Source organism: Crocodylus siamensis, chromosome 3, assembly GCF_052110815.1.
Source record: "Crocodylus siamensis isolate JL-2025a chromosome 3, ASM5211081v1, whole genome shotgun sequence".
Lineage (NCBI taxonomy): Eukaryota > Metazoa > Chordata > Crocodylia > Crocodylidae > Crocodylus > Crocodylus siamensis.
In genome coordinates this window covers 118,107,727-118,135,436 of record NC_143397.1, presented here as the reverse complement: position 1 = coordinate 118,135,436, position 27,710 = coordinate 118,107,727, and the positions used below count along the sequence as shown (strand labels likewise).

The 27,710-nt window shown below is 43.4% G+C and overlaps 1 protein-coding gene across 1 annotated transcript in view; it reads left to right on the top strand.

Annotated features, from left to right (window-relative positions):
• The window catches only part of CTNNAL1 (catenin alpha like 1), a 126,177-nt gene that overhangs the window by 75,060 nt on the left and 23,407 nt on the right, over nucleotides 1-27,710 (top strand). The window contains 5 exon segments of the mRNA XM_090039092.1: nucleotides 3,057-3,257; nucleotides 6,935-7,021; nucleotides 12,104-12,262; nucleotides 20,621-20,713; nucleotides 22,298-22,448. Coding sequence (XP_089895218.1) covers nucleotides 3,057-3,257; nucleotides 6,935-7,021; nucleotides 12,104-12,262; nucleotides 20,621-20,713; nucleotides 22,298-22,448 — 691 coding nt within the window.

Genomic DNA, 27,710 nt, shown 5'->3' with positions numbered 1-27,710 from the left:
CCAAGCCTGTAGATCAAAATGTATCCTGATCTATTTGCTTCATTGAAACCATTTTAAATCTCTCAATTTTAAATACCATTAGGCTGCCCAAAAATCATGCCTCAGCCAAAGTTTTCTTAAAATGACTGTCATTAGAAGATAAGCTAAGAACACTCCTGGATCATAATTAGTAATTAAACATTTTAATATATTAAAAACATGTGGAAGGCATCATCTTTGTCCTGACATGGTTGAAAAGAGAAACTATCAATTGAAGAAACTGCTCTGTGCTGAGCCTTCTGTTTAATCATTTAATCTTGCCCTGCTGTAAGTGCTGCCAATTGTCACATCCCATTTGAGAATAGTTTCTAATTACGTAGGTGGCTTAGTCAAGCAATTCCCAGTCTGCTCTGCCATAGCTTATTCCACAGGATGGCAGTTGGGATGGGTTTTTTTCTAGCCCTCTGCAATTCTAACTTGGGTCCCTAATGTTCTTGTCTCGTTTACTTTTTATGCCCTAACAAGTATTTGATCAAAGCTAGACTTCCTATGATAAACTGTCTTAGAAAAGTTTATTAAGGAGGCCATCCTTGAGGGACTGGCCCAGGTTAACATTCTAAGGGATAGCCAGCATGGGTTTGTTGCGGGTAGGTCTTGTTTGACCAATCTCATTTCCTTCTATGACCAGGTGACCTATCACCTGGACGAGGGAGAAGAGATTAATGTCATATATCTTGACTTCAGAAAAGCTTTTGATCTGGTATCCCATGATCACCTCTTGGCCAAACTGCTCAGTTGTGGCCTTGGCTCCACCACGATCCGCTGGCTGGGAAATTGGCTTCGTGGTTGGACCCAGAGGGTTGTGATTGATAGCAGTCAGTCATCATGGTGCCCTGTGACCAGTGGGGTCCCTCAAGGCTCTGTCCTGGGACCCATACTGTTCAACATCTTCATTAACGATGTGGACATTGGAGTCAGGAGTGGACTGGCCAAGTTCGCCGATGACACCAAACTTTGGGGCAAAGCATCCACGCCAGAAGATAGGCGGGTGATCCAGGCTGACCTGGACAAGCTCAGCAAATGGGCAGACGAGACCCTGATGGTGTTTAACACCAAAAAATGCAAGGTTCTCCACCTTGGGAGGAAAAACCTGCAGCACCCTTATAGGCTCGGCAGTGCTACGTTGGTTAGCACTACAGAAGAAAAAGACTTGGGGGGTCATCACTGACCACAAGATGAACATGAGCCTCCAATGCGATGCTGCGGCTAGTAAAGCGACCAAAACGCTGGCGTGCATCCATAGATGCTTCTCGAGCAAATCCCGGGACGTCATTCTCCCCTTGTAGTCGGCCTTGGTGACGCCGCAGCTGGAGTACTGCGTCCAGTTTTGGGCTCCACAATTCAAAAAGGATGTGGAGAAGCTTGAGAGAGTCTAGAGGAGAGCCATGCGCATGATCAGAGGTCAGGAAAACAGATCTTACGATGACAGGCTGAGAGCCATGGGGCTCTTTAGCCTGGAAAAGCGCAGGCTCGGGGGTGATCTGATGGCCACCTATAAGTTTATCAGGGGTGACCGCCAGGATCTGGGGGAACGTCTATTCACCAGAGCGCCCCAAGGGATGACGAGGTCGAACAGTCACAAACTCCTGCAAGACCGTTTCAGGCTGGACATAAGGAAGAATTTCTTTCCTGTCCGAGCCCCCAAGGTCTGGAACAGCCTGCCAGCGGAGGTGGTTCAAGCACCTACATTGAACACCTTCAAGAGTAAATTGGATGCTTATCTTGCTGGGATCCTATGACCCCAGCTGACTTCCTGCCCTTTGGGCAGGGGGCTGGACTCGATGATCTCCCGAGGTCCCTTCCAGCCCTAATGTCTATGAAATCCCAAAATGCAACTTAATTGCATGTAAATATGACAGGTATATGTAAACATTTTAAAGTACTTCTGCAAGTAACAATACCAAATGCAGGAAGGTGTAGAAAATAAATCATATATCCCAATTTGCTTTTAGCAACAATGAATTGGGCATAGTCAATCGTATTGTTGACATCAGTGAGGACAGTTATAGTAAAAAAACCAACCGAACAAACAAAAAAAACCCCAACATTGAAATGTGCCATATCTACTTGAATCTAAAATGACCCTGAATTAAATATGAGCCCCCAATAATTAGGTTCTATACATGGATAATGTTATAAGTTTTTTTGTTATAATTTTCCATGTATAGAATTTAATTACTGGAGAGTTACTTTTTAATTCATTCCTCCCACTACTGCAGGGGGTGGCAGGTGGTACGAAGAGGTCGAGCAGTTTAGTCCCTTCTTGTGCCCCCCGCTCCCCCCAGTCCCTCACCTTCCCCCAGCCTCTGTTCCCTGCTTTCCTTCCCTAGCCTTTGCTCCACACCAGCAGGCTGTGTTCCTGTTCTAGCCTACACTGAGCATGGACCCAGCCAAGCCCCCTGTAGCAATTATGTGGGCTATGCACTGCTATTATAGGGCTGGGCTGGGGCCATATTCAGTGTCCCAGGCTACAGGTTGCATTGAGCCTGCTGGTGCAGACCAAGGGCAAGAGGGGCTGGGGGAGATGGGCAAGCAGAGGAGCAAAGGCTGCTTGGGGTGGGGGAGATTGGAAGAAGCAGCTGCACAGGGGAGACGGTGCAGTGCAGAGGTGTCTGGGAGAGGTGGAGATGCAGGCAGCAGCTGCAACTGTGACTCCAATCCTGGGTAGGAGCTGGAGTCACACAACAGCCACCTTCCCCCCCCCCCTTCCACCTTTGTACTTGATTCTGAGGGGCTTTTTTCCCCCGTGTGTTAAATGTGAAAGTCCTCATCTTGGAGTTGAGTAAATATGGTACTTAATTTGGGTGTTTTGTTTCAGTGGTCAAAGACAGACTATGTTGCTGGTGGCACTGGGTAAAGGAGCAAAATGGAGAATAAGTTAAATAACTTCTCGTTAGCAGAAAATACTAACAGTACTTTAAAAATGCTGAAAAGTGAAAGCAGGTGCAAAGTGATGCATCTCCTTTCTGGTGTTTATGTGAATGATTAATAGGAAACTGACATTTTTTTCTTTTCAGAATAAGGTGGAAGGTCTACGGGAGAACCTTTATTTTCCCTCTAAGGAGAATCTTTCAACAATGTTGGAACTCATCCTGGAACACACAGAGGATTTTACTGATTCTGCCTATACCAGCCATGAGCACAGAGAAAGCATTTTGGAGCTGTCCAAGCAATCTAAAATGGAACTAGAGCATCTGGTTTCAGTGTGGATGCAAGCTGTAAGAGTTTTTTAGCAAAGTAAATCTTTTCATCTATACTTTGGAAAACAAGGCATATTTTTACCTAGAATTTTTTGAGAGGGTGAAGGTTTTTAACATTAGAAATGTACATGTTATATCAAAAGAACAGCTTAGTAGTGGACCTCTTCTCTAGCTTCCTTCCTTCCCCCTGATTCTTGTTATGCTCTTGATGTGCTTGTTTTTCATAAATTTTCCTCCCACTTTTATCCCTGCTTCATAATGTTCTGAATTATGATCACTGATAGTTGTGTATTAACTTAGATGGAATAAATGTGTACAGAGAATCAGATGTCAGCATGACCTTGTCATTGCACAAATGGGTTTCAAGTACAGGTAATTCAACCTACTTGGTCCCATGGCAATAACCAGTGTTTAAATTATTTTAGCCTTTTATTACAGATAAGAAATGAAGGATTAATATTGAAATAAGACTGAAAAATTGATATATTAAGTCTTTCATTGTAACAGTATCCTTTATTGTCTTCCCATTTAGCTGTATAAAGCATTTACAGAGGAAAACCACAGCCTTGTAGATGGTATTAGGATGGTAATAACTGTTGTTGTTAACACAGTCTTAGCAACTCAGAGATGGCAAGCTTGTACTGGCATCAGGCTGCTCCAGGCATTACTTTCTGCCTGCCATTTGGGTCATAGGCTTATAGCAGAATTGCAAAAGAAATTGCCCTGAAAGTTATATGAGAGACAGGAAAGAAGAAAAAAGGTAGGGAAGGAAAAGGATATGTGAAGAGAATAACAGCAGGAAACCAAATCCCATGTTCTAAGTCAGTGATTCTCAACCAGGGTCTCTTGGGCATGTTAAGTGGGCGCCACTGGGTCCTTTTTTGTAAGAGGTAGTCTCTGGTTTGCTCTGGAAACTGTATAGGCATTCCTTGATTTTTCAGATGCTGCTGTGCATCTTGGACATAGTATATCTTTTCTTATATATGGAGAACCCTTGAATGTGGGACTAGCCAGCAGAATAACCCTTGCCATAACTGTGACAAATGTAACTGCTAGCATAAATGTATTGGTTTGCTCCAGCCTTTTCTAATAATCTGGAGACTGCAGCACAGCCCAAATATGCTGCTGCTTTGCCATGAGGAACCACTTTTCACAGTGGCTTTCTTTTCAGCTTGAAGATTTAATCTGTGAATTGGGTTTTTCATGACAGTCCTCTCTCCTTACTATTATACTCTTTCTCTTTCTTCCTTTTCTGTCTCCTCTAGCAGTCTATATACTAACTGTGCGCTATGGGGTTGGAACACTGCAGCCTGAGTACAGACACGCCAGGTTCTTTAAAGTGGTTGCATATTGCTGTCAGCTGTTGGAGATGAGTGACCAGTCAAGTCCCCACAGCAAACAGAGCAATATCCAGCACAGAAATTGTACTTGGACAATTCCCCCAAGTTAAAGTGGCTCCGTGTACTTCCAAAAGTATTAAACTGGCACTCCTAGCCTCCTCTAGTGGTGCTGAATTTGACAGTTTTACATTCTGTGCTGGTAACATTCAGCCCCTTGAACCAGTGCATTCAAGGATGCTGCTCTAACTAGAGAGGCTGACAGTTTTTAATGCAATGTCGTCCCTATTGCTCTTTTGCAGTTTCTGGTCTTTCCAGTCTTTCTGTGGGGAGTATGATTACATGCAGCCTGAATTGCTGGCTTTTGTTTCTTCACTTTGTGTGACTCCACAGGTTTTGGACAAGAGTGGCCAGCCTCAAACATGAGTTGTCTCTCTGAATACACTCTATCCTCTTAAGATTTTACTCCTAAAAAATATTTCTAAGTGAAACAGGCCTTTACTTTACACCTTCAGTTACCTCCTTGGGTGATCGGACACTGCAGCCGGGAGTTCTTAGTTGTTCTCGAATCTTTGTTCTTAGTTCAGTAGTTGATTTTCATAAGCATATAAATTATAAAGAATCAAGGAAGATAATTGCCTTGTGTAAATTAATTCAGTGTTACCACTGGAGGAGATGACATTTTATGGTCAGACAAGATCACTAGCTATTAAATAGTTTGGTGTAGAAAACAAAATAAAGTATTAGCAAAGAACGATGAGAAGATTGTGCTTGTTTACAATCTTTAGGGGAAAAATAATATATAAACACAACTGCAATAAAACAAAAACAATGTGATTAGTCTGTTAACAAAGTGTGAGAACATTGTCAAAATTGTGGCACTTTTGCTACAGAAAGCACTTACTAAATTTCCTGTAAAAGACTGTTTTGCAGGACTGTTCCAGAAAGGTGATTATTGCCTTGAAGGAAATCAGATTATACAGATTCTGAATAATTCAAGTTGCTAACATATTTTAAAGGTATAGGTCAGGGGTGTCAATGGTATGGCCTGTAGAGCCATATCATCCAGCCCCTGCTGCTGCCCATGAGTCTCACAAGTCTTGGGGTGTGCTGGATGGCCCTGTGCAGTGCCTGCAGAATGGTAGAGCAACGGCCATGTGCGGCACAGCCCCGAAGCAGCCACATGCAGCTCTGGGGTTGTGCTGCACACAGCAGGAGCTATGGGGCAGTGTGGCACAGCCCCGTGGTGGCTGGAGCAAAACCAAAATGCATGGCCAGGCTGAGGGTCCAGTGTGGTCTGCGGACTAGCTCCACACTGCTCATCTGAGTTTGAGTTTGATACCTCTGGTGTAAATTATTCTGACTGGAGAATTGGTGAACTTAATTAGTAGATTCAATAGCTGTTTTCAAAACTCCAGAGTCTGTGAAGAGGATAGCATGGTTAAGATGGGGGAATCTTGATTCAACAATCACGACATGCAAGGTGTGAATTTGGGTGTCTGCAGACCCCAGGTCAGGGTTGAGAGGTAGCTTTCTTGGTGTGAGAGATGCCTGGCAATCGCACGCTTCAGGGCCAGAACAGGAGGGTTTTTTTCTTCGTTAATGTGGTATTTGGGGTTTTTTCTTTCTTTATTTTACCTTGTAAATAGACAGCTAGAGGGAACTGCTTAAGCACTGGTGTCTGAGCTTCCATCATTTTCAAGGTCTTAGGTGCCTCAAGCTATCCAACAGGCATCTCTTTTTAGCAATGCTGCTTTAAGGATAGGTACATGTTGGGTTTCTGAAGATAGTCAGTTCAGAATCTTCCCCCTGCTGATGGCTTTGAACAATAACCTAATGGAGAGGGTACTTCCCCAGGTGGTGAGAGGCTTGGTTCTGGTTCCCTTCACTCTGAAGAAAGTTGAACCTTGATAACTCGATTACCTGCTGAATGCCCTTACCACCAAGTTATGGAAGACTAGGAGAAGGCACTCACCTACCCCTTCTGTAGTAGCTGGGCTACTGGGCAGACAAGAGCATAATCGTGATGCCAGAAGGAAAACAAGCCAGATGGAGGCTACCTGTGTAACCTAATGACTAGAGAACTTCCTGAAGGAGTTCTTGATTTTGGTCCCTGCTCCAGCAACATTTTTTAGGTTTTTGATTGTGACAAATAAGTTTTCTAGTAGTAATGAATTCTTAAGATAAGATGCATAACAATGCTTGTTTCTTTTGTCAGTGAAGAAATTGCATTGAAAACAATTCATTAAAATCCCTGGATAATGATGTATGGTTTGGGAGGGGGTTTGTTTTTGCTTTTTAGAGGGGGAAGGGTTGGGATGTTTTTGTTTTTTAATTTTGATTCTCTTTTGCTTATAGCAGAACCAGAGAATGAAGGACATTACAGAAGACTTAGAAGTAGCTATTTTAAAAACATGCCAGTGCATAAATGAACTTAAAAGAGAAGTAAGTACAGCTTAAATGGGCATATACTGAAGTAAATTTTGGATTTTTGCATGGGAAAATGTGAGAATCTTGCAAAATTAAAGTCCTGATCCTAAAAAAGCTTAAATAGCTGCTTAAGTTTCTGCCCAGTGGGTACATTTGCATGTGCAATTAATCCTATATGAGTTTGCTGTGCAGTAATTTACTGCTCTGGGCTGGCATGTTCACGTGCAGCCATTTTGGGAGAAGATTTGCTCCTCACAAGTATTCTCCAGCCCTGCACTGCCCCCCTGCAGCAGCCAGAGGGAGCTGGAGGCTCCAGCCACAGCTGCCTGGGGGTAGGGACCCTCTTTAAAAGCCAGCCCCATAGCGCACTCCCTGGCTTCCTGCGTTTCTGGCCCGGAGCAGTCTGCAGCATGTTGGCACAGCCCTCGGTGAGTGTCACTAGAGCCCGTGCCCAGTGTGTGGTGGCTGCTCCACCCCCAGGTGCCAGGCGTGACATCCCACACCCCGGGTTCCTGCTTGCCACCCTGCTCACCACACTTCACTGCTGTGGTGACCGCCACCTGGCTCAGGTTAGTCTTGGCCTTGCCTGCTCCAACATGCATCCATCACTGTGTCCGAGGCCACTGCCCCAGCTCTGATACCACCCAGACACCAGCAGGGATGCTGACAACGTGCATGAGGATGCTGCTACTGGTGCTGTTTATGAATTCCTGGTGCTCCAGCCCCATCATCTGTGGGCCTGCTCAGCCTGCCAGGATTGGTGGCTGCATATCATTCAGCACACCTGGGATGCACTCCTCAGTCAGCTCCACCTGCATCTGGAGCAGCAGGCTACCTCCATGATGCCACCCCTCTCCACAGAGACCTGGCTGGCCATCACCATGTTCAAGCTGGGCACACCCACCAGCCTGTGCTACATTGACCACCTCTTTGGTGTGAGCAAGGCAACCACAAGGCAGGTCATCTTGGAGGTGTGTGTTGCCCTCCAGGATGTGGCATTCTCCGACTGCACAACCCCCTGGAAGTGGTGGCAAAGTTCTACACCCTGGGCTTCTCTCAGTGCACTAGGGCCTTAGATGGGACCCACATCCCCATCACCTGTCTGCCTTGTGGCAACCCATCCCTACTACAGCTGGTGGGGGTTTTATTCCATCATGCTGAAGGCTGTCGTTCACCACCGGGGAGCCTTCATGAATGAGTACTGGCTGGGCTGGCAGCACCCATGATGCCTGCATCTTCCCTGCCAGCCCTACTGGAAAGCGGGGACTTTGCACTAGGTGTGCCGAAACTCCAGCTGAGCGAGGTGATGGTCCTGTGTCTCTTCACTGGGGACCCTGCCTCCACGCTCCTCCTCTGGCTCATGTGGCCCTATACCAGCCAGCTGGAGGGGTACCTATGCCTACATATCCCTGCCCTCTCACCACAGCCAAGGACAACATTGCTGCCAGCATCAACACATTTCTCCATGTGTGAGAGGCCCATGGCTGCCTAGCTGAGGTGCACAATAAAGTTTTGCAATGACTCCTGCCTCCCTGTGTGCTGTGGTGGGGAACTCCAGGGACCAGGAGGAAGCTTGGCCAGGCTGGGCAGGGAGTGGGGCCAGGGGCAGGAGAGGGGCGGGGGGGCAGGGCTGTTCTCCCAGTGTGGGACTTACTGGGTAAGTGGGTGTGGCAGGCGTGCCCAGCAGCCTGAGTCTTTCCCCACTGGTGGTGACTGTGCAAATCTCGGTGGCATCCTGGGGTGCAGAGGCGCAGCACCTGGCTGGCCAGGCAGGGGCCCTCTGGGGAGAAGCTGGAACTCATGAGGGTGGGTGGTACCATCTGCCCTGGGCTGCCAGAGGTGCTGGATGATGTTGGGAGCAGGGATTGTGGTAGGACATGCTCCTGGTGCCCTAAGGGGCCCTCTGCCACTGACAAGTCATTGCTGTTGCCAGGTTGCAGCAGAGGTCCAGCAGGCCACCCGTGCTGCAGAATGCAGCACAGTTCCACCCTGGATCCCAGGGCATGAGGATGTAATGTAGCTGCCGCATAAAGGACGTGGCCCTGCAGGCAGCCCCCAACTGGTGGCTGTGGTCAGTGACATGGATCCACTGTGCCTGCAGGGCCTTGCCCTTTATGCAGCACTGGCACGCTGACCAGTTGTGCCCATGCTCCTGCATGCAAACCACTATGCCTCAGATTCAGTGTTGGAGCGCCCACCCCAGGTGAACTGGCTCTGGACCTTGGCCTCACCTCACACTGCAATCGGGTCCACAGTCTCATCCTGAGGCTGCTTAGACTCCTGGGATGCAGCATGTAGCAGTGGGGTGATACCAGTATGGTTTCCTTGACCACACTCAGGGGCTGCTGGTGAGAGTCCAGGTGCTGCTGGGTCTGGACAGGTGTCTAGAGCACACAGTACAGGGGTACAGCATGGGACAGGCAAGCAGGTGGTGGGGCTGGGCCAGGAGTTGGCACTGGTTTCCATGCAGGCTGCTGTGGCTGGCCTGGGGCCACTGCTGTGGGACTCATGCTGTGTTCTCCAGCACAGGTGGCCTGCCAGCTGGAGCCTCCACTATAACCTGGCAGCGGCAATGAGTTGTCAGTGGGGGTGGGCAAACTAACCACGCAGTAAACTAATAGCGCAGTAAGTGCCTGTGTGTGTAGACGGTGACCCTTTACCACATCACGTAGTCAATAGTGTATTGCATGGTAACGCATTTCATGTAGATGGACCTAGCAAGTAGTTTCACAGACTCTATTCAATTCTGAGTAAAATTTCTACCAGTGTAGAAATAGTATAAAGCACTGTCCTGCAATTCATTTTGGATAGAAGCAGAATTGTGGAGGAAAATTTTCCGACCATATATGCAAGATGTCTACAGGCTTTTTATATATTGCTCATACAGGCAACCCTCACTTAATGCTGTTTCACTTAGCACTATTTCGCTATAATGCTCACTTGAAATTGATACCTGATTTCACTTAGCGCTCAGTGAGCTTCATTATAATGCTTGCGGTCACCATCTTGGGTTGTCAGATACTTTTGGTTTCACTTAACCCGCATTTCATTTAACGCTCGGTTTTTCAGGAACCAATTAAGAGCACTAAGCAGGGGTTGCCTGTATATCGTACCAGTATCTGAATGCTTCAAAAACTTCAATGAAGTCATCAGCTTAATGCTTTGGGAGATTAAAGAATTGTCCCCATTTAACATGCAGAAATGGAAATGAAGTCTGTAGCCAAGTGTAGAGGTACTTGAGAAGCAGGACAGATTACGTTGCCTGGAACTCTGCTTTTGTGATGAGCCTGCCACTGATTGAGCATGCAGTCTTAGTGCACATGTATTATTGCTAATAATACAAGGCTGTTAGTTAAACTGTTATTCCAGGAAATTTCTAATTGCGTATTTAAACTGCTGTTAGTGGTTATTCATGCATTTTATTTGTGGCATTCAACAGATGCATGTCAGGAAGAATGCAACATCACTGTGATAAATAAGGAAAGCTATGAAATGAAATATTCAGGCTTTTGGTTGAATTCAGTGTTCTATTTGTTTTTTCACATAGCTTGATGTCATGGAAAAATGAATTGTTTTGTATAATGAGTAGGCTTACAGTTTGGCTTATTTCTTCTGAGAATAATTGTATATGATGCATGGAAAACTCAAAATAGCCAGTTTTTTTAAATTTGTGTTAGTGTTTGAGTCACAGCAGCACCAGTACTCTTGTCTGTCCTTTAGACTTTGTGAAGGTCTGTCGGTTTGGGGTGTACACAGGAACTAGGGCAGAGGATGTATATTGATCAAAAAAAAAAAAGATACAACAACCTGGGGCTGCATTTTTTTTCTGTCCATACTAGCCCCACTCCTTCACTCCTGAGTCTCAAGAATGACTCCAATATTGCTAATTCCAAATATCAAGAATCAAACCCAAAAAATCTTGAATCGGAAAAGAAGTCTTGGTTCTGCTGTCTTGCTTCTGTGCCAGTAGGATGCTCTGTGGTATATTTTCAAGCTTTTCTCTGCAACCATCAGAGAACTTAATCTTTTAAAATACATAATTCTCACGTATTCTCTTGTGTCCAGCAAACAACTTTAAGAAAACACTAAATATTGTAAAATTCAGGACAAAATTGGAGAAGTTGGCTCCACTATAATAGTGGCCAGGGAAGGTCCCTAATAATGTTGTTATAGTGGATTTATGCTGCTGCCAGACACTTGGAGAATGGGGCTATCGAACTCCAGATAGCAGAGGTGCAGGGTCTCATGAACAGTTTTGGCTTCCTATGGGTCTCATGAGTTAACCAGAATTGGGTGACATATTTTATAGGGGAGCCTGGCCCCATGTTTAGGATCATGTGAAATGATTTGTATGGAGATCTCCCAAGAGCCTCCTGTAGTTGTTCTCCCTGCCCCTTGTTTCTCCTCTTTCTTCCACTGGAAGAAGATGGTTTGGGCTTTTGTTTTATTCTTTTGTTTTTTGTCCTAAATTGGATGACAGTGTGGTCATGTTTTCGAGCTCTTTGCAATAGGAATAGTGGGATTATTTCTATGGAAGGTGAGAGTCTTCTGGCATATTATTCCATGTACTGGGGTACTTATGACTGCTTCAGATGCCAGTGCCTGAATCTGGCTCTACCTCTGCACATCTCTCACCACCACCTACATACAAAGCAAGGTCTTCCATGGCCGGGTCAGTTTCGTAAGATGAAGGGCCACTGATTTTGTGTTTACACTGAACTAGAAAATATACTTGTACAGCTGTGTGGAGGAATTATCCTTTCCGGATAATTGCCCCAGGGATGTGGTTTCATAGCTGCCGATGCTCAGCTACTCTGTCTGTCCATATAGACTTGAATACCCTTATTATATTAGTGAAGTGGATTTTATGCTACATATAAGTAAAGTTGCTGAATGGAGTCCCATGTAAGTCATTCTTGGTAGACTTTAAATTTTACACCAGAAGGCATTTTTTTAGTTTCTCTGTATTCCAGCCTACTTTGACCATCTTTTGGATTTTACTTTCTCTAAGGTTTTATTATTATTACTGTTGCAGATTAGGTTCAGATGCATTGATTTTTCTTGTAAAGCTTTATTTTTTTCTTACCCTTTCTAAAGCTTCATAGTGCAGCCACATCAATGGCAGCAGAGCTGTTAAAATACCATGCGGATCATATGGTTTTGAAGACTCTGAAAATCACAGGAGTAGAAGGAAATCTGGAAGCTGTAGCAGAATATACTTGTAAGCTGTCAGAGCAGAAAGAGCAGCTTGTTGAGGTGAGTTTAACCATTTTATTTTCTAATATTCAATGTAAAAAGGGACCAAAATTATCCTCTTTTTCAAGTTTGCTTTAGCCAGGTCCCTGGAGGATGCCTTGTTTGGCACTGCTGAACTATATGTTGTTCTAAAACATAATATCTGGGCACTGTGTAAGGTAGAGTGACCACATGTCCCAGATTGGTTGGAACAGTCCCAGATTTTATAGGCTGTTGGATTGTCCCAGCCATTGGAGAAAATTTAATCAAAAGTCCTGGATTGGCAGGAACCTGGGAGCTGTGAGGGGTCAGGGGAGTGTGTGTTGCATTGTCCTGCCTGACCCCGCTCCTGGGAGCTGTGGGGTAGAGTGTGATATTGCCAGGGGAGGGGAAAGGGCCAGAGCAGCTGTCAAGATGCAGTGGGGAGTATGGTGCCTTTGTTACCAGAGCCAGGGTTCTGGGCTGGGACACAGGCCAGAGGTGTGGTGCCAGTTGGGCTGGGGCTGCTGCACAGGCTCTGTATGCCCTGCAGCTGCATCCTGGCTATGTGCTGCCAAACCAGGCCAACCACACCAAATCACAGCCCCAACACAGAGAGCCCAGCCAGGCCTGGCTATGCCATGCTCTAACCAGGAAGGGGGGTGGGCACAAGGCCAGAGCAGGGTGTGGCTGCCTGACCAGCATACGACTGCAGGTGTCAAGACGGCCAGGGCCATGAATCAGCCCACATGGCACCCTCATTCTGGCCAGTGCTCTGGTACCAGCTCCAGCCTGCAGCCCCAGCTGCAGTGAGAAAGGCACCATGCTCCTGACAGCTTCTCTGGCCCTGCCTGCTACTGCACGCTGCCCTAGCACGTGCATGTGTGCACATGTGCACTCTCCCTTACGTTCTACCCGTCCCAGATTTCCTAAAATAATTATGGTCACCCAGTGTATGAGGTTTCTCACTGTTTTAAACACTTGGAACCTTTGTTATGGAAGAGGATGTACAGCAACATCCACTTCAGTTCTTCATGTTGCTTGCTGTGGGTAAAGGAGGAATTTCATTGGCTGTTTTTTGGGTTTCCTGTGAGTGCATGGCTGAACCAAGATTTTCATAAATAGTAGTTTAAAATTAGGCTCCAAAATCAAATGTAGGCACTTTATTAATCTTTTAAAAAAATAATGAATAGCTAATAACTATTAATTTCAGTGGAAGTTTTTAAGATCAGTAACTCATTCTTATCAAGGGTTATCACTTAAGAGCCAGATGAGGACATAGGGTGGATTTAGGAACCTAAATTTAAGCTTCTGTTTACAAAATCCAGTTCTTACAGTTGTCAACAGCAAGGCTTTGATTTTTTTTTTTTTCTCTCGTACATGAGAAATCTATGTACAGATTTGATGCAGACACTATGATATTCACATCTGTTTGAACAAACAGGGAAGTGCTTACTCCCAAACTCTAGTGAGAGACAGTAGATCTTAGGAAAGGATGTCAGTAAACTCCAAATCTTTCTTGCCCTGCTCCTGACAGACAAGAAAATCTGCTTATGGGTAAATGGAGTCATGAACTTCAGGGTCAGCATGTGTGTGTGGAATCCTGGACAGCAGTGGCATGGAGCGAGAGGTCATTGTTGGTATTTAAATAAGCATGAGTTCACAATGTGACAATGTTTAATAATGGCTAATGTGCTCTTCGGATGAGCAAGAGGAAATATTAAGAAACCAGTATTACTGAGACTGTTTTTAGAAAGTATGGAATATGACTTTGTGAATGCACTTTTAAAACAATGGAAAAAAACAGTTTTGAAAATTCTGGCCTGCAAAGCAGCCCTTCCAGCAAGAGACGCAACAAACTTTAGGTTTAGAGGCAACCAGATCTATCATCTTCAATTATTTGGGGGGTGTAGTAGGGGGAACATGTAGTACTAGAGGTTTTTTTAATCTAGTAAAAAGTGTAACAAGGTGCAGTGCCTGGTAATTTAAATCATCACAATTCAGAGTGAAAGTAGGATGAAAATTTTTCACAACAATTGTTCCAACTTGGAAGAGATTACCATGAGTGTGGTACTTTTTCTGATATGGACTTCTTTTTAATTAACATTGGCTGTCTTTTTAAAAATATGCTTTAGTTCAGAAGTGACCCATTATGTTACACGGCAGAATTACTAGATGAAACTCTCTGGCCTGCTTTATACAGCAGCTTAGACTAGTTGACCATAATGGTCCTTTCTGGGTCATGGTCTGAGCTGCGTGCCCTTGAAACGACCGTGGGCAGTGTGGATTTTCATAACATGGCTCCGGACAGTGATTTTTATCAGCATTGTTGTAAGGACTGGGTTGTGAGCAGTCTAGTATAATGCTTAGGCCACTGGGGAAGAGTAGGAGCCAAGCCATAGGCCAAGTCAGGAATCAGAGGCCAAGTTTTCAGATCCAAAGGGAAATCCAGAGGAAGAGTTCAAATCACAGGCCAAGTCAAGGTTTAGAACTCAAAAGCCAGTGCTGAAATCAGGATGAGTTGGGAGACAGCTGAAGTCAAGGTATGCCAGGAGTCAGAACTGGAATCAGGAATCAGAATCAGAATTAGGGTAAACTTGAAGTCAGAGGCCAAGTTCCAGATCTAAGAGGAATATCCAAAAAGGCGGAGTCCAGGAACAGGATCAGGAAGCCAGACAACTGCTAATACTAAATATTTTTGGTATTTTGCTCCAGGTAGAGATGGATAAAAAAGGTCAGTCTCTGATCACGCTACATGTGTTGTTTGGTGTAGCTGAAGAAAACTGGGGAGAAGACAGCCAACTTGTTTTTCTTTTCATCTTGAGCAAGCCAGAGGCCTGATGTAGAGACCATTGCATTTTGTTTCTGGCACATACTGTTTGCTGACTTCTGTTGGGAACTGAGCAGGTGACACTGGGTTGCACTGGGCTGACCAGGTGCAAGTTATGCCTCTGACAGTACCATACTACAGCAGAATTAATTTAGTTTACTGAGCCCTAATACCAGCTCACATGTAGACAGTGATGTTTTACAGCACAGCTAATTAGTCTGCTCCACAGTCAAGTGCATGTGTAGATGCATCCTGCATCTCTTTAAACTCACTCCAATTTCATTTGTAAAAGGGCTCAACATACTAGCTGTAGTGACTATATTGTTGACAAGTTTCAGAATTTGCTAAAATAAGATGTCCAGACATGATATCTCAACCTGGTATTAACAGTGCTGATGAAAGCACCTTTTGCAAGAGTGTCTCATATTCCATTTTCCTTTAAAGATGGCCTTCCCGATTTGCGACCTGTGATGAGAAATGAATTTGTTACTGATCTTTTGCAAGGACAGTGAACCATCTTCTATCGGGATGCTAAGTTTCTAACCATGGTTGTGCGTAAATTCCACCTTTTAACTAGATATGTTCTCAGTGGGTTTCTCAGAACCCCATTCTCATGAAGTTCCAGGATCAAAAAGTCAAAGGGTTGACATGGATGTTGTTTAAGCAGGTCTGTGCATTTAGCAAGTCTTCTAGATTCCCAGAAGTGGATCCAAAGAGGCAGGGGTTGGTTGTGCAGTTGCACCCTGCCTTTAATTCTGCTCCCCTCAGTTTAAAACAAACTGCTCAGCAGAGACAGCTGCATTTCTATCCAGGTGCGAGTCATTTGACTTCAAGGCTCATTATTAGCTGCCTGATTTCTGCTCTTCACCCTCTTTGATGGTGTCAACAACCCTTGATCTTCAATTAATCCAGCTATCCTTTCTTTTACAATTATCCTGGTAATGTTTCTCTGCTAACCCCCCAGGGTGTCCAGTAAAGGTGTGTAGATATCTAGGAACCTCTGCTGAGCGGCTTTGTTCCTAGGGGATTCAAACCCACAACAAACTGGGACAAGGGAGGGAGAGGCAGGGTTGAAGGCAGGCCTAGTTATTAACTGGCTGTGGCACAGAGATCAGAAGCAGGAGAAAGTTGCAAAAGGGAGGTGAAGAGGTGAACTACTGCGGTGACCCTTCTCTGGGTTATTTGCAGCAGGTGGGGGAGGCTGTGGGAGGCTCAATCAGTGGCACAACCAGGGTGACATAAAGCCAGGCATGGCCACCCAGACGGATTGGTCCCCTTGCATAGGAGCTATGCAAGCAACTGAAATGAGTCTTTCCCTGGCCCCAGCTGTCTGTTTTTGTGTGTTGAGGGTAAAGGGTAATGGAGGCCAGCTATGGGCATGCTGAGAGGAAGGAAGGAAGTGGTGGGGGGAGCAGTTACAGTACTGCCATGGTCAAGGAGTTGGGAAGGGTGGGGGGAACTGTTTGTGAAGGGTTTTGAGGGGACCATAGGGGGCTTTTGTGGAGAGAGGGGCTTGTGGGGTGTGAGCAGGATGGTGAGGGGTCAGGAGAGCTGGGGCAAGATGGGGACAAATCTGTGCAGGGTACAGTGGGTTCATGGGGACAGGGTAGGACTCAGTCATGACTGGGAATGGTGGAGTCTGATGGATTGGGACTGAGCATGGGGAATGTATGGAATAGCAGGGGACAGAGTGGAGCCAGGGGGCATTTGAGGTGGTAGGGGCAATGCATAGAAGACGGGCACTTTGGGGCCATGGAGTGTCTGCCATGGGGGTGGTAGGGGTCTTTATGGATTGTATTTCAGGGAGCAGTGCTGTCTGTGGCCAGGCTGGGTGAGGGTAACGGCTGTACTCCTAGCATCAGGTGCCTGCCCCACTCTGGAGCTGGGAGCCAGACCTCCCCTCACCCCCTACTCAGTTAAGCTAAATAATGTAGCCCTAGACCCCTAGTGTATTAATAAAGTGGTTTGTCTACGGTTATGCATTGTGAGCTACCATGGTTTTTGATAGATTTCTAGAAACTTGCTCCAAAGGGCAAGAAAGGCTTTTCTCTTGGCACAAATGTAATGTCTGTATTTGACCATAGTGGACTTTAGTAAGGCTTTTGTTATGGTCCCAGAAGAACTCATAAGCAAACTGAGGAAATGTAGGCTATGTAAAATTACTGAAATATATTTAGATAATTGGCTCAATTGCAGGCAAACATTAATTATAAACAGATTGATGTCAGAATGGCAGGACATTTCAAGTGGTGTTCACCAGGGGTCTGCCCTAGGTCTGCTGTGTTTACTGATAGTTTGGATGCTGGAATAGAGAGCTTACTGATCAGGTTTACAGATGATGTAAAACTTGGAAGGTCTAAAAACACTTTGGAGGATAGACAGAGAATTCAAAAGGATCTTGACAGATTGGAGCACTGGTCTAGAGACAAGAGGATGCAGTTCAATGTAGACAAATATAAGATGCTGCATCAAGGGAAGGATAACCAAAAGGGCCAGTACAGAATTGGAAATAACTGGCTTTGTGGTAGCATAACATTGATAGTTTCATAGTTTCTAGGGTTGGAAGGGACCTGAGCAGATCATCGAGTCCGACTCCCTGCCATGCCAGGAAAGAGTACTGGGGTCAAACGACCCCAGCAAGGTATACATCTAGCCTCCTCTTAAAGACCCCCAGGGTAGGAGCCAGCACCACTTCGCTTGGAAGTTGGTTTCAGATCCTAACTGCCCTGGCAGTGAAATCATGCCTAAATCTACCCTCTGCCAGCTTGTGACCATTATTCCTGATCACTCCTGGTAATGCATGGAGGAACAGTGACTTCCCCAGTGCCTGCTGGTCCCCTCTGACTAGTTTGTAACAGGACACTAGATTCCCCCTCATCCTTCTCTTTTGGAGGCTGAACAGGTTCAGATCCCATAGCCTCTCATAGGGCCTGCCCTGCTGCCCCCGATCATGCGAGTAGCCCTTCTCTGGACTCTCTCCATGTTGTCCACATCCTTCTTGAAGTGCGACTCCCAGAACTGGACGCAGTACTCCAGCTGCGGCCTGACCAGTGCCGCATAGAGGGGGAGGATCACCTCCTTGGACCTACTCGAGATGCATCTGTGGATGCATGACAAGGTACGGTTGGCCTTCCCGACTGCATCCCCACACTGCCAGCCCATGTTCATCTTGGAGTCAGCGATGACTCCAAGATCCTTTTCTGCCTCTGCCCTGACGAGAAGGGAGTTCCCCAGCCTGTAGGTATGGTGCTGGTTTTTCCTCCCCAGGTGCATCACTTTGCACTTGTCAGTGTTGAATCCCATCCTATTCTCATCTGCCCACCCCTGCAACCTGTCTGGGTCCGATTGCAGCCTATTCCTCCCTTCTAGCATGCCCACATCCCCCCACATCTTAGTGTCATCAGCAGGTTTGAACAGGGTGCTATTTACCGCCTCATCCAAGTCACCGATGAAGATGTTGAATGAGTGGGCCTGGGGGACCCCACTGCCCACATTCCTCCAAGTTGAAAATGACCCATCCACGACCACCCTCTGGGTGCGGCCCTCCAGCCAGTTGGCGACCCGACTGTGTGGGTGTCAACAGCGCAGTGCCCCAGTTTCTTGGTGAGAACGGGGTGAGAGAGAGCGTCAAAAGCCTTCGGAAAGTCCAGGAAGACTATGTCCACTGCTACCCCTGCATCTAAGGATTTGGTGATCTGGTCATAGAAGGCCACCGGGTTGGTCTGACAGGACCTGCTGCTAGTGAACCCATATTGATTGCCCCTAAGCATAATATCCCCTGCTGGCCCCTTGTGGATATGCGCCAGAATAATTCTCTCAAAAAGCTTACCCAGGATCGAGGTAAGACTAACTGGCCTATAGCTTCCTGGGTCCTCCTTCCCCTTTTTGAAAATGGGAACCACGTTGGCCCTCTTCCAGTCCTCTGGCACCACACCAGAGCACCACGAGTGCTCGTAAAGCCGTGCCAGGGGTCCCGCAATGACCTCGGCCAATTCCCTCAGTGCTTGGGGTAGAGATTGAAGTGATAGGTGCCATTCTACGTGGCACTTATTTGGCTTCATTGAGAACAGTGTGAATGGTTGGGCTGCACTTTTAAAAAAGGATGTGGAGAAGTTGGAGAGGGTCCAGAGGCAGGGGATAAAAAAGATCAAGGGACTGGAAGGCAGATGGTAAGCAGAAAGGTTGAGAGAGCTGGGCATTTTTAGCTTGGAGAAAGGTGATTGAGGTGGGGACATGGTAACTGTCTTCAAGTATCTGAAAGGCTGCCATAAAGAAGAGGGCAAACAACTATTTTCTCTTGCTGCAGAGGGCAGGATGTGAAGCAATGGCTTAAAATTTCAGCAAATTGGATTTAAATTAGATCTAAGGAAGAACTTCTGTAATGTTAGTAGGGTGAGGCAGTGAAACAGACTACCCAGGGAAGTTGCTTCCTGGAAGTTTTCAAATGAACATCTGTCCAAACCCAGAGAGCCTATGCAACAGTAATAGTATTTTCAGGTACTGAATTCTGCAAGTTCAGGTTACGTATTGCATTTCCTGTATTTTATAACTTTCTCAGAATTTCTCTTTAACTCATCTTTGTACTGATTAGAAATACATACATTTAAAGGCGGGCTCCCATATGGGTGAATGTATTTTGCTCCAGGGAGTAGCAGAAATCTACAAATACAGATGAACTGTGGAACTTTTCACATGACTAATGATCACTGAATAAAAATGAAATTTGAGGAGTAAAATATCCCTAGAAGTGATTTGAAGACTGTTTTTTGTATACGTAATGAGACTTTTTTTTCTCAGTTGAGGTTTATGATAGTTACGTGGCTTCAGAATACTGTATATGGTAGTGGTTAGTTTAAATAATTTGCAATGCTCTTGTGTTAGTTTTTGCTACTGAGTTACATAGGTGCCTAGTTTCTTAGTCTTTGAAACTTGTTCAATTGTGGATGTAAAAACTGTGAAATCATAATAGAGATGAATGTTTTAAATCTCCCTTTCTTTTTGTTTTCTTTTAAAAAGGAAGGACAAAATCCTACCTTTGGATGCATGTTCATATGTTCCTATCGATTTTGGTGGGAATGTTACATTTGCATATGAGAACATTACTTTGGTTCAGAGAAGTTGAATGAACAGCTTGTGTTAATACGGCATTGATATACTACATTTAAAATTTAATCAACTATCAGGAAATGAAAGACCGTGCTCATACTATCTTGACAAGATTGCATATCCTCTCTATTGCGTTAAAATACTTAAACATTTTAGACGGCAACCTTGTATGGAAAAAAGCATTGAAAGATTGCTATTTTATGTGCAAAGTCAAGCAATGCTCCTAGAGATCAAGATTGTACAACCTGTCACAATTTGCAGTTGTCCATGACACTGTGGGTATATGGATGTGCCCCCACACAGAAAATAACATGCATCTAGATCTTATTTCTGAAAAATCTGTCACATAATAGGTTTGGTACCTTTTCTTAGCAGTGAAAAATAAAATAATATTTGCTGCCCTGCACTGATGTTATTTTATTTGTAATACTGTATTTTAAAAAGAGAATAACTACTTTTCCTAGATGTGTCGTTTGTTGAGGCATGTTTCTGGAACAGAGCCACTTGAAATTACTTGCATACATGCAGAAGACACTTTTCGGGTCACCGGCCCACAGGTATGCTGAGCTATCGTCTGATTATATGTAAATAGAAGTTTGTGAAGTGTTGTGTATACCTTTCAGATGTGCCAATCAGTTTACAAAAAACTAGGTGGAATATTTTAGTAGGGAGGCAGCAGATGCACTTTGGGAGATGATCTGGTACAGTGCATATGTCCAGGGCACAGGACGACTGATGTGAGTGCCAGAAAGCCCCTGTTGCCCAATGTACTTTCCCAGCAGGGATTATTAAAGTAGTTTCACGGCTCTTTGAAGTGATTTTAGATTATACCTACTATTTGAGGCTGATTACACAGCTCAGGACTACTGTAGAGCAGAGCTGCCCTCACTGTGTCACCTCTTAATAACCAGGCATCCTTCTCCCTACCAGGTCTGCAGCAAGAAGGCTGTTTGTTCTGAGCCCCTATGCTATCATGCCACTGCTGGATCCATTAGGGTTATCCACTGTAGACTATTTGCTTGAGTGCTTTGCCCTAAGTATGCCAGCAAGTATGTTGCAGTGGCACAATCACCCAGAGATTTGACTGTTCTGTCTCATTTATACAGGGTGATTTTTTTTTTCCACCCTTGCATTGTACAGCATCATTGTGAGGCTGATGAATCACAAATGTCATTTTGAAGGCTTCATTGGTACATAGGATTGTCTGACCTTCTGCATATCTGTGACTATAACCTAGAAACATAAAGAAGCTGCATACATACCTAAGTATGAAAATTATGTGCCTGTGTAAAAATGGTATACCTACCATTTCAGAGCCTTAACAATATGGCATTTAATACTACTACTGTACTACTAAGTATATATGTGTGGCTTTATATTTACAAGGCTGACTATTTTTATAAATAGGACCACTAAGTAAATTCTCCTGTAATTCTGCTAAACAACTACAGGTAAACTAAAATATTCTTAAGTGCAACAGTACTGGACCAAGTACTGCAGCTTTACAGGTAGCGGTGTCACACCTACTTATTTGTGTATTCATTCTGTGTGTATATGTATACCTGCCTGCAGATACTTCTAGAAAATAAAAGTACCTTCTTGGAACAATGTATTTATTAGGCATTTAAGTATTAGTAATTTTTTATAAAACCTATATAATCTAGATAACTAGTCTAATTTTGACAGAAAATAAACAAGGGTGAAGGAAAGGAAAATGCTGTATGCTTAGTTTTAGCAGGCAGTAGATCAGTATCCCAAAAGTATCCTTTCATAAGTAATCATTACTTATGAAAATAGTTCACCTTTAAGGGTTATGCAAATTAGTAATAATTTTCAGGACTGAAGATTGGAATTTACAGAACAGACTATTAGTTATTTTCATTTTATATAGCAGAACAATTTGTTGTTGTCTGTGAATGCATAGTTTAATTAGAGCATGTTTTTACTTAAGGCCTTAGAATGGTAGTTATTCTTTACTAAACAGATGTAATATTAACACTTTTATTAAAATACAACCTGGTTTCATGTTTTGCCTCTAAGTTTTGCAGCTTGGTATGTAACATATTTTGCAACTTGCTATGTAACATCAATTGCCTGATCTTTCTGTAACGTTAGTTGCTTTCCTGGTGTATTTCTTTTAGATCATTTCTGCTGCAGAAACATTGGCACTACATCCATCTAGTAAGATTGCAAAAGAAAATCTTGATGTATTTTGTGAGGCTTGGGAGTCCCAACTGAGCGACATGTCCATATTGTTAAGAGAAATTAATGATGTGTTCGAGGGGAGAAGAGGTAAGAATGCCATTTAGAAATATCAGAACAGCTTCCAACACAACTGCCTTCCAAGTAGTTTAACTGCAGTGCTAATGTGATCTAGTAAATACCATGTTTTCTTCATTCGGATACCGAACGAATAGTCTTTTTTTTAACGTAACAGCTTGGTACCTGCCTGATAACGCGTCAATTCAGTATGTTCATTTGTACTCCCATCTACTGTCTGTATAATTGTTTGCTACATACAACACACTACAGAACTACTGACGTTACAGGCTAAGACAATGGGATTTACAAAGGCTTAAGTATGTTTGTGTCTTTCTGCACTGAAAAGAGTTTAATTTGATTTCACTGGGAATGCTCACAGTGCAGAAAGTTAATCATTTGCTGAGCCTTTGCAGAGATGAACTCTAAGGGCATTTACACTCCTTTTTCGTGCTGTGATGTGCCGAAGATCCAGCATGTCAGAGCAGACTCAATTAATCAAGTCTGTTTGTCATGCGAGCTGATGTGCCTGGTGCTGCGTCGCATACATTAGTATAAACAAAGAAATGCATGTCAGTGCACACCTTCGACGTGTTTTAGTTCTAAAGCACACCATCGCCATTTTCCCAGTACTGATGTACATTTTGCTGTTTATACAAATGCATGCGACACAGTGCCTGGCTCTTTCAAAAGCACTTGGTGCTGTGTGTCACATGTCAAAAAATGCCCTAAATGGTGGAGGGGGGTCATTTTAGTTCTTGTCCTTTCCTGTCATGACTTGATGTCAGCTTGAGATACCAATCAAAAGTCTCACAAATCATAAACAGAAAGTTATTTGAATTGTATACCAAGTTTAGTTTCACTGAGTTTAATATGATTGGTCATAATTATTTCAGTGTAGTTTGAAGTGTAGTCTGAGGTTTTTTTAAATATTTTCCAATTCCAACTGGCTTTCTTTTATTATCCACTATTCATGGAAAATAAACATTTATTTATTCTGTACTGTCGGCTTGAATTCTATTCACTTCATAACGTAGTAAATGTAGTTGTTTGATTTTTGAACTGCTATCCTTTCTCCTGGATGGACTGTCTCTCTGATGACTTCATACAATCTTGGAATATTTTCTCTGGTTGGTAAGTTAACTGGTATTTGTACAACATGTAGAATAGAGCCATGAAATTTTAACAACAAATCTGTGTTTATTTTTAGTATATGGTATTCTGCTTTGAAAATTTAAGAAGATATTCTGGTATTTATTTTTATTTACTTTTTTTCTTTTTCAAAAAAGTTTGCCTTCAGTGCAGCATGGCATTTCACTTTTCTGCAGTTAAATGTTTGTTTTATTCTTCAGTTATAATTGCATAGAGGTACAATATGCAACATACTGAATGTCATGTATTTTAAGAAAATTGCTCAGGTTAAATGGTGTGAGGATTTAGTTAAAAATGTAATGCAGAGATTTAACCCTTTTTATATCTAAAAGTTTATATTCTGAACCAGATTAGACACCAGTTTATCACTCATGCATCGTGCCACTAACTAGGATTTTTTCAAGGATAGTTTAAGTATCAAAATAATACTATGAGCACAAGTAAGTGGTGGATAGCACAGTAGTCAGGAATATGAAACTCATGGGTTTGTTTTTTCGCACATTCTTCTTCTTAATTCTGGAGTCCTGTTTTAAAGATTCTGTACTTGTATAGAATGAGGCAACTCTGTGCCCTGGGCAGCGGTGCACCTGACCACCAGCTGTAGTGGTAGCTATTTTTGCATCTCCCTCCCTCTCCAAAGGCAGCAACTAGGGCTGCTGCCCCAGTCACTCCCCTTTATTTACAATACTGTAAAGATGTAACAGTTCCTTGGATCTGAAAGGCCTGATCCTACAAGTTAAGAGCACTCGGCTCCATCTCTGACCTTTGTATAGGAGTTGAGAATAACATTACATTATAGGATTAGTGCCAGACTAGGTGAACTCAGCATTTAGGTTAATGGAATTAAAGTGTGCTCACCAAAAATATAGTAGGCAAAGTGCTATTGTTGCATTTTGATTCATCGTGAAGGAGATACTTAAGGTGCAAGAATTGTGAGAAGAGTTAACATTAAAAAAAGTCTATGTAGGCAACAATTCCTGATACCTTTGAGACGATTTGTTAGTTGCAGGTGAGTTTTATGGCCAAATGACTCCTTTTTCTTTCTGTTAATAAATGTTATCACCTTTAACACTAAGCACACTTTCTAAAAGTTATTTAAAATTGGAAGTGTTCAAGTGTTACTATGCAGGTAAAATATATTGAATTTTCATGTAGTGATGAAATGTCTCATGGGTAGTACAAAACTTTATTGCTTTTTATTTTATCATATTTAAAATGTGAGTATAGAACAGTGCTGTTGTACAGCAAACATTGACTCAGCACTCATGTAAATAAATGCAGTCCTTGACATCTGGTAGAGGAGGATGTTCCCAACACACCAGGTTAGTTGCAGTTGCTTAGTCTATATTCCTGTTGACTTCAGCTGTAGGTCACTTTCCATTTTCCACAGCAGGGAAGTTATTATGCATATGATACCTGGGAACCTTTCTCCCTACTTTTTAGAGTACCTATGCATGAGGACTCCTTAATATGGTTGCCAGGTTTGAAGTGGAGGAAGGTGATGAATAGCACTGGCTGGCACTGTTAGACACCCAATTCCATGCAGCAGTCTACGGCTGCACAACAAATATCAACTCTATCAGCTCTACAAGCAAGGGAAATATTTCATTACAGCACTTAATGAGCATTATGGCTGAGACAGACATGCCTTCCTTCACTGCCTCTTGGGCAGTGCTTCTCTTTCTTAGTGTGGCTCGGTGTTCAGAGGGACATAACTGAGTTTTAAGATTATGACTAACTACTTGTATGTACATATCCTTTTTCAAAAGAGTTTGTTAGAAATGTATTTGGAGACATATGGGCAAATCCTTTATATGAGCTCTATTATGTTTCATTTCATTTGATTTATTGTTTAAAATAATCCGAATCCTTTAGACTCCCCAAAGTGACTTGTTATAAGTAGTCCCCAGCAAATACTGTGAAAGTCACCTTAGTGTGTTCAGCATTATGTTATCTTCTTAGAAGCAAGTTGAAGATGCATGAAAAATGAGGCAAAATAGTTGTTCATTTGACATAAAAATTATGAAGCCTTTAATCAGATAAGCGTTCATATTCAATCAGAATGTAGAGTTTCACAATACTGGATTAACATATGATCTTAATTTCCTTTTCTGAGTTGCACTGCTCATTCTAATACTGAAACTGGTAGTCTTCTTAATCCCATTGTAAAAATGTAATGAGTACTTGATTAGAAACATGACTGAGTCTTCATAATACAAAATACAATTGTAGGGTGATGGTATATTTTCTTAATTTAGAAACTTGCATTTTTAAAGTAATGTAATTTTGTACTGTAACTGTAAAGATCTTACATTGCTGTGGGGAGCATTTTAGAATGAGTATTTAACATCATAAGAGAGACAAATCTTTGCTGCTGACAAAGACTGAAGGGCATCCAAAATGTGCTGGCTGTGTCCAATAAAGTAATCGTATTCGATACTTGAAAATTGTAGTTGATTCAGAATGTGTCTGTATCTCATCTGTTGATTGGATAAGCAGGTGCACAATTGATTTCGTTAGTGTCTGTTGAAATACCAGCAAGCTTATGCACGTTGCATACTGAGATAAAACTGATCCCAAATTTGGGGCGAGATGATGCCATTCCATTTATTTTAATTAAATTGTGCCATTTTACACATTGGCCATATTTAGGTCATTGTGCTGAACAGTCTTGTTCTAGACAGCAATGTAACCCGGTCCATACCATGTGAGAATTCCTTGTCTGGCCTGCAAGACTGCCCCTCCCTGTGGGAGGGAGAGCTGGGCTCACTGTGACCATTGTAGTCCCTCAACTGGAGTCACTGGGTGTCTTTCTCATTGAGATAAATAGAGCAAGAGAGCAAAACATTGGCAGTTGCTGAAATTAAGCATAATGCTGCTTGGTTACCTTGCCTCCTTCAATCCTCCTCTGGTCCTGTGCAGAGGAGGAAAGAAGAATTATCTGATAGTTCCCCATGCCTTGGCCTTTGATGTAAGAACTGGTAAGATATATCCCTCCTTCCCTTTCCTCCTCTATAAGTCTTTACCTGTTTGATTTGAGGTTGCAGATTAGATGCTAGGATTTGGGGAGGAGAATAGTGAATGGATATGGTAGGCAAGCATGGGCAATAGACTTAGACTGGGTTAAGATGGAAGAAAGAGGAGTAGGCTTAGGGACTGGGTTGAGGTGGCATGACATGGGACTGGAAAAGGAGGCAAGACTATAACAAGAAAAGATGGTAGAGATGGAAAGAAAATATAAGGAAAACAAAGGCAGAGTTACTAGAAAGTGGGAGAGAAATGAGGAATAGAAGGTGGGAAAAGAGGAAACAATACACCAGAAAAAGAGAAAATTGAATAAAGAAAAAGAGAAAAAAGAACAAAAGGAAGGTAGATAAGTAATATTCTTTTTCCTGTTTTAAGAGAAAGTTAGTTGGATTCTGACATGTTACCTTATTTACATGTATTTAATTCTGTTTATCCATTACCTTCGTGTTATGGATATGGAATCCATGATTAAATTGATCCGGGTGATTTCCTTGTCAAGCATGACTTGTCTCTGGCTTGAATAATTTACCTGTGGAATGTATGACCTTGCATCTAGTGAGTCGATTTAAGAAAAGGGGGGAGGGGGTGGGGAGGGAGTATTCTCAGATACCACCTGCCTGGGCAACAGAAACCAAATGCAACATTCTCACTTAAAGATCTTTTAGCTTCCACTGTCTGACAGGCTTGGGAACTCCTTTAACTCTCAGGTTTTTTGACCCTTTAAAGCACTGGTAATTGAGTCCCCCTTTTTCCTTCTGTGCCTGTTCCATCTACCAGTGCCCATTTTCTTTCCAGAAACTTTGTGCCCATTTTTGTTAAGTGTAGTCAGCAATGAGGCTCTTCACCAAACGTGCACATTGGGAAACACCAGAAAAGCAGCAGCAACTTTCCTCTTCTTTCCTGGCAGTTTGGTTTTTACCTCTTTGTGCAATGATTTACTGCTTCAGTTTCAGTCTCGAGTGTTCTTGTGGGCATGTTAAACTTGTCTTGAAGTGACTATCTGCTAGCAAATGTTTTCAGCGTGGCGCACAGCCCCAAGGTAGTCCTACTCAAAACTTCTGAGCTGGTTTTCTTTCCTGGTGTTTTTGTACATGCTTTTCCTATGGTGCTTTGGCC